General features: G+C 52.6%; 1 protein-coding gene across 2 annotated transcripts; it reads left to right on the top strand.

Moving 5' to 3' along the window:
- The first annotated feature begins 3,729 nt into the window (after nucleotides 1-3,729).
- On the top strand, nucleotides 3,730-10,150 carry SIGLEC10 (sialic acid binding Ig like lectin 10). Of its 2 annotated transcripts, XM_035285412.3 has the most exons (11): nucleotides 3,730-3,804; nucleotides 3,884-4,264; nucleotides 4,388-4,672; nucleotides 4,981-5,028; nucleotides 5,169-5,438; nucleotides 5,860-5,907; nucleotides 6,037-6,294; nucleotides 6,366-6,650; nucleotides 6,973-7,066; nucleotides 7,160-7,271; nucleotides 9,084-9,432. In XM_035285412.3, exons 1-11 carry the CDS (start codon nucleotides 3,768-3,770, stop codon nucleotides 9,357-9,359), a joined length of 2,094 nt encoding a protein of 697 aa, XP_035141303.2. In that variant the 5' UTR covers nucleotides 3,730-3,767; the 3' UTR covers nucleotides 9,360-9,432. The 2 variants fall into 2 exon arrangements, with proteins under 2 accessions (XP_035141303.2, XP_035141305.1); XM_035285414.3 differs by lacking the exon at nucleotides 6,366-6,650 and having other exon boundaries at nucleotides 9,084-10,150.
- The last annotated feature ends 1,515 nt before the right edge of the window (nucleotides 10,151-11,665 follow it).

Below are 11,665 nucleotides of genomic sequence, written 5' to 3'. Positions count from 1 at the left end.
TCAACCTCCAGTACCTAAGTACTTGCAGACAGAGTATTTAAAGAGATACAGTCATTCTGCTATATGTGTGGGGGATTGGTTCCAGGACCCCTGCCCCTTGGATACCAAATCCATGATGCTCAGCTCCCTCACCCAGTAGTGTTTGCATAGGAGCTCTGCACATCCTCCCATCTCCAGGTTACCTATCATACCTGATGCAGTGTAATGCCGTGTAAATAGCTGTTACACTGTAGTTTTAATTCGTGCTGTTTTTTGTGGTTATGTTGGCTTTGGCGGTTTTGTATTTGAATGCCATGATGGGCAGGTGGTTGGATCTCAGCATGTGGGACCCGTGCACACTGAGAGCCAACTGAAATCAGTTCACTAATTTGGACTAGCGTGGGCCTAGTCCAATATGACATAAGTTCTCGTAAGTTCTTAGAAGAGCAGGAGCTGAGGAAACAGACACCCATAGAGGGACGGCCATGTGAGGACACAGGGAGGCGTGGCATCTAGAGGCCAGGCAGAAACCTTGGGAAGAAGCATACCTTAGTTTTGGACATCTAGCCCAGAAGCGTGAGGTACTCAGTGTTAAGGATTGTTTCAGCCTCTCTGTCTGTGGCACGCTGTGACAGCAGCTCAAGAGACTAATACAGTGGATGGATGAGGCCATGGCCCACACCTGTAATCCCAGCACTTTGGGAGGCCGAGAGAGGAGGATCGCTGGAGCCCAGGAGTTGGAGACCAGCCTGGCCAACATGGTGAAACTCTGTCTCCACAAAAACTACAAAAATTAGCTTGGCGTGGTGGTACGTGCCTGTAATCCCAGCTAGTTGGGCGGACGAGGTGGGAGGATCACTTGAGCCCATAAGATTGAGGCTGCATTGAGCCATGATTGCACCACTGCACTCCAGCCTGGGCAACAGAGCAAGACCTTGTCTCAAAACCAAAACCAAAAATGTCATGGATGAAAGAACCAGGACAGGGCAGGGGCTGAGTTGCCTCCTCCAGGAGGCCTCTCCTGACTTCCCTCAACCAGGAAGAGCTGACCGCTCCAACCCCAGGTCCCATCTTGAATGTCTGTCCAGCATCTGGGTCATTTAAGGGGCCCTTCTATGCTTTCCTGTTTCTAGAAATATTCACTTACTTACCTGGCGTCCTGGAGGTGACCCACCATGGAGTATTTACCTCAAAGTCCCTCTGAAACTCAGCACCTGGTACGCAAGGTGTATGGAGGTTGAAAGAGGAGTTCTGTGTCTCTGTGTGACCCACACGGAGTCATTTCAGGAACAGCTCAGTGAATGGACAACATCTTGTAGAGTTTACTCCACTCATTGCAAAGTCCCGCTTCCCTAGTCTGTTTCCCACATGCCTCCCCCCACTCCCACCTTTCCTCAAACTTCTCCCATCAGCATTACTTTTGGGCATATGTGTTCTAATCCTGATGGGTGTCCCAGATGAATGGTAGAGGAGGAAGGGAGACTGGGAAGTGGACTGAGGCCCGGTGGGGGCCTGAGGATGCTTCTGGGGAGCAAGGATCAAGAGCTCACCAGGAAGCATGAAGTGTGGGAAGAAAGTTGCCCAGGTGCCAAGGCAAGAGACTGAAGGCACAATCTGTCCCAGTATAATCAATAACTGACTACTTCGTTTTAGCAGTGATACCAAATATATTTCGAAACAATCACATAATCAATTATAGAATCAATCCTATTAAATCATTATTCTTTATTAATCTTTGCTTTAGTATTACAGCATAGAATCATTTTAGTCTTATAGAAACAACCAGGCCAGGCGCGGTGGCTCACGCCTGTAATCCCAGCACTTTGGGAGGCTGAGGCGGGTGGATCGCGAGGTCAAGAGATCGAGACCATCCTGGTCAACATGGTGAAACCCCGTCTCCACTAAAAATACAAAAAAGTTAGCTGGGCATGGTGGTACACGCCTGTAATCCCAGCTACTCAGGAGGCTGAGGCAGGAGAATTGCCTGAACCCAGGGGGCGGAGGTTGCCGTGAGCCGAGAACGCGCCATTGCACTCCAGCTTGGGTAACAAGCAAAACTCCGTCTCAAAGAAAAGAAACAACCAGGTGAAATACAATTAGGAACGGAAGGGACATTGTGAGAATGATCAGGAGGCGAGAGTGAGAACCTTGTGGTAGCGCCAGCACCTGGGAAGGCGCCCATTATTTAGCAGGCCGTGAAGGGGAGTTTCCCTTTCACTGGGACAGTTCGGAGAACAGTCTGCTCTGCCCGGCTCTCGAGGAAGGCCTGACATTAGCCAGGCTGGCCTGCAGACATCCAGTGGCTTAAATGCCTCTCTGTGGTGCCGTGGTCCGGCAGTCACCATCCTTGTCCCCTTTCATGTTCCAGTTTCTCACCTGGAGCTCTTTTTAAGTTCTTAGAAGTTGTGAGAATAGCGGACTCCTAAAAGCCTTTGATCCTTCTGACAAGTGCATAGAAAGATGCTGACGTATGTGCCTCCCCTCCTTGCAGCGGCCACCTGAAAGGGAGGGCCCCCAGTACTGTAAGCATGTGATTTGTTTGACCTTGTCAAGCACGTCAGATGATTCACTCTCCTCACCCTGCCCTCCTGCCTTGTATACAATAAATATCAACGTGTCCCAGCATTTGGGGCCACAACTGGACTCTGTGCCTTGGTAGTAGTGGTCCCCCAGGCCCAGCTGAATTCTTCTCTTATCTCTGATTCTTGTGTCTTTCTTTCCTATGATCTATTGTCTCCGCACACAAAAGAACACCCACTAGACCCTGTGGGGCTGGACCCTGCAATGAAAGGCTGAGGCTGATACCACCCTAGGGTGGCCAGATTTAGAAAAAAGGAAATTCAACATGCTCAGTTAAATTGGAATCTTAGGCCGGGTGTGGTGGCTCACACCTGGAATCCCAGCACTTTGGGAGGCCAAGGCGGGCAGATCACTTGAGATCAGGAGTTCAAAACCAGCCTGGCCAACATGGTGAAACCCCATCTCTACTAAAACTACAAAAATTAGCTCGGCGTGGTGGCGGGCGCCTGTAACCCTAGGTACTCAAGAGGCTGAGGCAGGAGAATCATTTGAGTCCAGGAGGCAGAGGTTACAGTGAGCAGAGATCATGCCACTTCTCACACCAGCCTGGGTGACAGAGCGAGACTCTATCTCAAAAAATAAATTAATTAATTTGAATTTCAGATAAACAAATTTATTTTGCTTTTTGGTATAAGTATATCCCATGCAGCATTTAGGACATATTTATACTAAAAAATAAAAATAAAAACTTAATTTATCTTTCCTGTGAAATTCAACTTTAACCAGACATCTTGCATTTTATCTGACAAGACCAGCCTTCTCCAGAAACTGTCCCTTCCCCTGTACCCACCATCTCCACCACCAGTTACCCAGATAAGGGAAGCTCACTGTGGACTTTTACTTCTGCTTTTTCGATGACCCGGGGCCCAGAGGGAGAGCGCCCACCCCACTGCCCTACCCACAGCCAGGCCCCCAGGGCAGACACAAGCCTGCCCTCCCCTCCTGCACTGGGAGCTCTGGAAGGAGCAGCTCAACAAGCCCAAGGTCAGGCTGGGGCCCCAGGAGACCCAGAAGACAAGCGGGCAAGGTGGACAGGGGAATGCCAAGGAAGGGAAAGGAGTCTGTGACCTCAGGATCTGAAACTCATTTCACGCATCAGGCCCCAGGGCTCAGCTTCCGCCCTCAGCTTCCCCCTTCTGCCAAGAGCCCTGAGCCATTCACAGCACCACCAGAGCACCACCTGTCTGAGGCAGGTCTTTTATGCTGAGATGCTACTGCCGCTGCTGCTGTCCTCACTGCTGGGCGGTGAGTGGGCTGGGGGCCAGAAAGGACCTGGGGCGGAGCTAGGACTGGGGTTGCAGGTTGAGCCTGTGTCTCCCCATAGGGTCCCAGGCTATGGATGGGAGCTTCTCAATCCAAGTGCAGATGTTGGTGACAGTGCCACAGGGCCTGTGTGTCTCTGTGCCTTGCAACCTCTCCTACCCACGAAGGGACTGGACAGAGTCTACCCCAGCTTATGGCTACTGGTTCCGAGAAAGGGCTGAGACAAGCGAGGATGCTCCAGTGGCAACAAACCACCCGGATCGAGAGGTGGACATGAGCACCAGGGGCCGGTTCCAGCTCACAGGGGATCCCGGCAAGGGGAGCTGCTCCTTGGTGATCAGAGATGCGCAGATGCAGGACACGGGAGGGTACTTCTTTCGGGTGGAGAGAGGAAGCTATGTGAAATTCAACTTTTTGAACAGTTTCCATCTAAAAGTAACAGGTTTGGAATGGGGTGGGAACTCCTGCCTCTCACACTGGGGAGGGACCCTGGGCATGGGCTGAGCAGAGAGGGCTCTCAGGGACCCCTGCAGCACTAGCACCCCCCACCCTGTCTCTGTCCCAGCCCTGACTCAGAAGCCCGATGTCTACATCCCTGAGACCCTGGAGCCCGGGCGGCCGGTGACGGTCATCTGTGTGTTTAACTGGGCCTTCGAGAACTGTCCACTCCCTTCTATCTCCTGGATGGGGGCTGCCCTCTCCTCCAGAAGAACCAGACCAAGCAGCCCCCATTTCTCAGTGCTCAGCTTCATGCCCAGACCCCAGGACCATGACACCAACCTCACCTGCCAAGTGGACTTCTCCAGAACGGGTGTGAGTGCACAGAGGACCGTCCGACTCCACGTGGCCTGTGAGTGTGGCCTGGGACTGTGGGGCCTGCAGGCAGACCCGGGGGGTGGGGAGGTGGAGGCCAGCAGGGTAGTGAGTGGCTCCCAGCTCAGGAGGGTCCAGGGAGAGGAAGCTGTGGGGTCCCAGAAAGCCGGCGCAGCCCTGGGAGGGAATGGGAATGGCGTCTGGTCCTCTGTCCACACACGTGAGCCCCGACGCTGGCTGTCACTTGTCTTCTGGGATAGTCTCACTTTATTTTCCCCAGGGAGACTTTTTTGGTTGTGGGAACATACTGTCGCTCCCTGAAGCCAGCTCACAATCTTGTTGCAGACGCCCCCAGAGATGTTGTTATCAGCATTTCCCGTGACAACGTGCCAGGTACTGAGGGCCATCGGGCTGGGGCTGGGCCAGTCCCTAAAGAAGGAATGAAAAGCTTCAGGGGATGAGAGGATGTGCTCCTCCCTGTACCCCTTCTCGCTCTCTCTCTCCCTCCCTCTCTTTTTTTTCTCTGTCTCCAGCCCTGGAGCCCCAGCCCCAGGGAAATGTCCCATACCTGGAAGCCCAGAAAGGCCAGTTCCTGAGGCTCCTCTGTGCTGCTGACAGCCAGCCCCCCGCCACGCTGAGCTGGGTGCTGCAGGACAGAGTCCTCTCCTGGTCCCACCCCTGGGGACCCAGAACCCTGGGGCTGGAGCTTCCCCAGGTGAAGGCCGGGGATTCAGGCCGCTACATCTGCCGTGCGGAGAACAGGCTTGGCTCCCAGCAGCGAGCCCTGGACCTCTCTGTGCAGTGTGAGTGCCCAGGAGGGGCCGGGAGTCCATCTGGGAGGGCAGGATGGGTGGGGACACAGGGGCTGGATCTAAGTGCAGAGGTCAGTGACAGTGCCCAAGGGCCTGTGTGTCTCTGTGTCCTGCTCTTTCTCCTACTTCTAAAAGGACTGGACAGAGTCCACTCCAGCTTATGGCTACTGTTTCAAAGAAAGGACTGAGACAAGCAGAGTCAGGGCTCCAGAGCTGAGGGGGCCTGGAACCCCAGGCCTAAGGGACCGACCTCACCTGTGTAGACTCGTGCAGTGTGTGTCTGGGACTCAGTGGGTGATTCTGCTGTGCCCATCTATCCCCCCAACTTCCCCTCCTCAGTCTCCCAGGACAGTCCCCTTTACCCAGAGGGAAGCCCCTGGCCCATCTAGAGCTGATTCCGTCTCCATTTCAGATCCTCCAGAGAACCTGAGAGTGATGGTTTCCCAAGCAAACAGGACAGGTAGGAAAGGGGACAGAGGAGCCAGGGCCTCTCAGTGCTAAACTGGGGGCCCAGGAGTGTGGAGGGTCCCCACGCAGGAGGGTCCCTGCGCCCCAAGCTGTACATCGATTCTGCCTCTTCCTTCTCTAGTCCTGGAAAACCTTGGGAACGGCACATCCCTCCCGGTCCTGGAGGGCCAAAGCCTGCGCCTAGCCTGTGTCACCCACAGCAGTCCCCCAGCCAGGCTGAGCTGGACCCGGGGGGGACAGACCCTGAGCCCCTCCCCACCCTCAGACCCCGCGGTCCTGGAGCTGCCTCGGGTTCAAATGGAGCATGAAGGAGAGTTCACCTGCCACGCTCAGCACCCACTGGGGTCCCAGCACGTCTCTCTCAGCCTCTCTGTGCACTGTGAGTGGGGAAAGGGGGCACCTGGGTCCCAGGAAGGGGTCCCTGCTGAGTCCTGTCCTCCCTCCCCACAGACCCCCCACAGCTGCTGGGGCCCTCCTGCTCCTGGGAGGCTGAGAGTCTGCACTGCAGCTGCTCCTCCCAGGCCAGCCCGGCCCCCTCTCTGTGCTGGTGGCTTGGAGAGGAGCTGCTGGAGGGCAACAGCAGCCAGGACTCCTTCGAGGTCACCCTCAGCTCAACTGGGCCCTGGGCCAACAGCTCCCTGAGCCTCCGTGGAGGGCTCAGCTCTGGCCTCAGGCTCAGTTGTGAGGCCTGGAATGTCCATGGGGCCCAGAGCGGCTCCATCCTGCAGCTGCCAGGTTAGGGGGCCGCCTGGATGCTGAGATTCTTGGAGAAGCTGAGTGGGGCAGAGAGTAGGGTCCTGTGGTTGGAGCAGGGGCTGAGAGGGACACAGGAGAGCCATGGCATCTGTATGTAGACAGGAAAACACAATGGGAAGTCCTGGCGCCTGGGCTTGGTCACTCCAGCCTGGGCAACAGAGCGAGACTCCACCTCAGAGTAAACAGAGGAGTTGCAGATTCAATGTCTGCAATGGGAAATGGAAGCCTGAAGGCCGAGTGAGGAGTGGGCTCGTGAGCCCCACGTGGATGCGGGATACCACCTGACTCTCTCCGTGTGCAGATCAGAAGGGACTGGTCTCAAAGGAATTCTTCATCGGAGTGGTTCTGGGAATCATGATCATGGCTCTTCTTTTCCTCTGCCTCTCCCAGATCATGTAGGTTAAAAGGAGGAGTGGCGGGGTCTGGGGTCTGGACCCAGGAAGTGGAGAGGTGCAGCAGTGTACAAACAGGTGGATTTGTTTCCTTAGCATGAAGATTCTACTGAAGAAGCAAACTCAGGCAGAGACCCCAAGGCCCAGATTCTCCCGGCACAGCACCATCCTGGATTACATCAATGTGGTCCCGAAGGCCGGCCCCCGGGTGAGTGTCTGGGCCATGCTGCCTCTCCTCTTCTCTAAAGCTCACATCCACTTTCTGACTTTCGTACCCTTTGTCTTAGGGACATCAAGGTGGGAAAAACACCAGTGATAGCACTGAATTCATATCCTGGCTGGCACTGGCTGAGACCTCAGCCACGTCCCTCTCCTGCTCTGAGCCTTCATTTCTTCCTGTGTCCTTTGAGAGTTGGATTGAGGATTAAGCTGGGCGCGGTGGCTCACGCCTGCAATCCCAGCACTTTGGGAGGCTGAGATGGGCAGATCACAAGGTCAGGAGTTTGAGACCAGCCTGGCCAATATGGTGAAACCCCATCTTAACTAAAAATACAAAAGTTAGCTGGGCGTGGTGGCAGGTGCCTGTAGTCCCAGCTACTCGGGAGGTTGAGGCGGGAGAATTGCTGCAACCCGGTAGGCAGAGGTTACAATGAGCTGAGATCACGCCACTGCACTCCAGCCTGGGCAACAGAGCGAGACTCCGTCTTGAAAAAAAAAGAAAAAGAAAAAAAGAGAGTGTTGGTTTGAGGATTAGAACACATGCACTTTCTCAATATGTAGCCATTATTCCATTATTACCGTCACCAATTACTAATTACACTTAACAGCTTAACAATTATTCGTATCATCGGGAGACTGTACAGACTAGGGACTCGGCAGAGGGGTCTGAAGTCTGCCTGCCTGGCTTCAAATCCTGCTTCCACCACTGTGTGATGAAGCAAGTATCTTAACTTCTCCGTGCCTCAATTTCTTTAGCTGTAACATGGGGATAATACTAGTGGCCAACTCCTAGGATGATGCTAGATGTTAAATAGATTGTGCCTGTAGAATAAAATACTCAGAATATCACCAGGCCCCTGGGTAATACTCTGTAAATGCTGGAAATTATTAGGAGATAACATGCTGATGACTCTAAAGCTGTATCTCCTGGCTCCTTCCCTGAACTGCAGACTGTCTATGCAGCATCCACATGTGGGTATCTGATCAGCATTTCTTTTCTTTCCTTTCCTTTTTTTTTTTTTGAGATGGAGTCTCACTCTGTTGCCCAGGCTGGAGTGCAGTGGCACAATCTCAGCTTATTATAACCTCCACCTCTCAGATTCAAGCGATTCTCCTGCTTCAGCCTCCTGAACATCTGGGACTACAGGCATGTATCACCATGCCGGGCTAATTTTCGTAGTTTTGATAGAGATGGGGTTTTGCTAAGTTGGCCAGGCTGGTCTCGAGCTTCCCTGGATGCCCTGTTAAACAGTCATCCCACCCTCCGTTTTGCTGACTTCTGACAGTGCTCAAATTTGTTGATGTCATTTGTCACTTACCAGTTATGGTACTTTTGCTAAGTATTCTCTGTTCCTGCTTCCAAGATGGAGTGCAAGCTCAGCAAATCGAGGCCAGGGACTTTGTTTCACTCTGTGCTATAAATCAGTGCCCAAACGGCTGGGCACAGTGGCTCACGCCTGTAATCCCAGCACTTTGGGAGGCCAAGGCAGGGGGATCACGAGGTCAGGAGATTGAGACCATCCTGGCTAACATGATGAAACCCCATTTCTACTAAAAATACAAAAAATTAGCCAGGTGTGGTGGCACATGCCTGAAGTCCCAGCTGCTCGGGAGGCTGAGGCAGAATCGCTTGAACCTGGAAGACCGAGGTTGCAGTGAGCCGAGATCACGCCACTGATCCAGCCTGGGCAACAGAGTGAGACTCGTCTCAAAAAAATAAAAAAATAAATGAAATCAGTGCCTAACATGTGCTCAAATATTTGCTGAATGAATGAATGAAGGATGGTGGTTCGTCCCTCAGGCTCAGAATCGGAATGAGAAGGCCACATCAAGCAGCCCTTCTCGGACACCTCCTCCACCAGGTGCTCCCTGCCCAGAATCAAAGAAGAACCAGAAAAAGCCATATCAGTTGTTCAGCTGCCCAGAACCCAAATCATCCACTCAAGCACCAGAATCCCAGGAGAGCCGAGAAGAGCTCCATTATGCCACGCTCAACTTCCCAGGACTCAGACCCAGGCCTGAGGCCCGGATGCCCAAGGGCACCCAGGCGGATTATGCGGAAGTCAAGTTCCATTGAGGGTCTCTTGGGCTTTAGGACTGGGACCTCGGCTAGGGAAGAAGGTAAAGTAATAAAGAATTTGAAGATAATAGAGTGCAAAGTCTCCCTCCCTCCCTCCCTCCCTCCCTCCCTCTCTCTCTCTCTCTCATTTAAAAAAAAAAAGCCTCCAAGTGGGCTGGGTGTGGTGGCTCATGCCTGTAATCCTAGCACTTTGGGAGGCCAAGGCGGATGGATTGCTTGAGCCCAGGAGTTTGAGATCAGCCTGGTCAACATGGTGAAACCCTGTCTCTACAAAAAGTACAAAACATAACTGGACGTGGTGGTGTGTTCCTGTAGTCCCAGCTGTCAGAGGCATTTGAACCAGAGGAACTCCATCTGGAACAGGAGCTGCGTAAAATGAGGCTGAGACCTACTGGGCTGCATTCTCAGACAGTGAAAGCATTCTAAGTCACAGGATGAGACAGGAGGTCGGCACAAGATACAGGTCATAAAGACCTTGCCGATAAAACAGGTTGCAGTAAAGAAGCTGGCCAAATCCCACCAAAGCCAAGATGGTGACGAGAGTGACCTCTGGTTGTTCTCACTGCTACACTCCCACCAGCACCATCACAGGTTGCAGATGCCATGGCAACTTCAGGAAGTTGCCCTATGTGGACTAAAAAGGGGAGGAATGAACAGTCCACCCCTTGTTTAGTATGTAATCGAGAAATAACCATAAAAGTGGGCAACCAGCAGCCCTCAGGGTTGCTCTGTCTATGGAGCAGTCCTTCTTTTGTTCCTTTACCACGTTAATAAACTTGCTTTCACTTTATGGCCTCACCCTGAATTCTTTCTTGTGTGAGATCCAAGAACCCTCTCTTGGGGTCTGGATCAGGACTGCTTTCCTGTAACAGCTACTTGGGAGGCTGAAGTAGGAGGGTCACTTGAGCCCAGGAGGCAGAGGCTGCCATGTGCCAAAATCACACCACTGCACTCCAGCCTGAGCAACAGAGTGAGACCCTGTCTCAAAAAAAAAAAAAAAATCCTCCACAGAGAGGGCATCCTATCCCAGACCTGGACATTTGAAACAGCCTGACAAATCTGTCCCAAGTGGCCTTCTCTGAATATGGTGTTCTGAGAAGACAGGCGAAGATTTGCCTCTGACACACCCCAACTCCAGCCCAGAGGATTACTAGATGACTAGACACAGCTGTTGTGGTGGCTCACACCTGTAATCCCAGCCCTTTGGGAGGCCAAGGTGGATGGATTGCTCGAGGCCAGGAGTTTGAAACCAGCCTGGCCAACTTGGTAAAACCCCATCTCTACTAAAAATACAAAAATTAGCTGGGCGTGGTGGTGCACACCTGTAGCCCCAGCTACTCAGGAGGCTGAGGCAGGAGATTTGCTCGAACCTGGGAGGCAGAGGTTGTAGTGAGCTGAGATCATGCCACTGCACTCCAGCCTTGGCAACAGAGGGAGATTGTTAAAAAAACAAACAAACTAGACAGGAGTCTGCCAACAAGCCTCCTACATCACCTCTGGCCTGCTGCCTATTCTCATAGCACCTGTAAGCTAGGAATGTTTTTACATTTTAAATGATTGGGGGGAAAGCTCAAAGAACAAGACTGTTTCACGGACCCTGGAAGGAGATGATTTCAGCACGGCACCCAGTCATGTTCATTGCTTTATACATTGCGGTTATTTTCATGCAAAGTTCAGTCACTAGCCTGCAAAGCCTAAAATATTTACCACCTGATCCTCTACAGATGTCTGCTAGATCTTAATATACATAAACTCATTTGTTTTCACAGAAGAGGAAGCAGGTGCAGAGGTCATTAAGAGTTCAAGAGTAGCCGTGGCAAAAATGACTAGATCTGTGACTAGAAGAAGGTTTTCAGGGTGAGGACTGGAAAAGCAGGAGACGGCGTGTGGGTGGGGTGCCAGTGCGCTCTCAGACCCACAAAGCTAAAGAAGTGCAAGCACATGCTGGGGTGGAGGAGGCGGCAATGCTTTGGAAAGGGAAGGAAGAACAACAAACTTACAACATGCTAAGCATTCTTCGGTGGCTCACACCAGTAATTCTAGCACTTTGGGTAGCCAAGGAGGGCGGATCACCTGAGGTCAGGCGTTTGAGACCAGCCTGGCCAACATGGTGAAACACTCGTCTCAACTAAAAAAATACAAATATTAGCCAGGTGTGGTGGCACACGCCTGTAATCCCAGCTCCTTGGAAGGCTGAGGCAGGATAACTGCTTGAACCTGGGAGGCGGAGGTTGCAGTAGCCAGGACTGCACCATTGCACTCCACCCTGGGTGACAGAGGAAGACTCTGTCTCAACAAAGAAA

Source organism: Callithrix jacchus, chromosome 22 (genome assembly GCF_049354715.1).
Source record: "Callithrix jacchus isolate 240 chromosome 22, calJac240_pri, whole genome shotgun sequence".
Taxonomy (NCBI): Eukaryota; Metazoa; Chordata; class Mammalia; order Primates; family Cebidae; genus Callithrix; species Callithrix jacchus.
This window is presented reverse-complemented; position numbering and strand designations above follow the sequence as displayed.

Coding starts and splice junctions, on each gene's coding strand:
- SIGLEC10 (XM_035285412.3), top strand. CDS start 3,768: ATGCTACTGCCGCTGCTGCTGTCCTCACTGCTGGGCG. Junction 5,908..6,036: donor TTCCCAAGCAAACAGGACAG/GTAGGAAAGGGG, acceptor TTCCTTCTCTAG/TCCTGGAAAACCTTGGGAAC. Junction 6,651..6,972: donor CTCCATCCTGCAGCTGCCAG/GTTAGGGGGCCG, acceptor CTCCGTGTGCAG/ATCAGAAGGGACTGGTCTCA.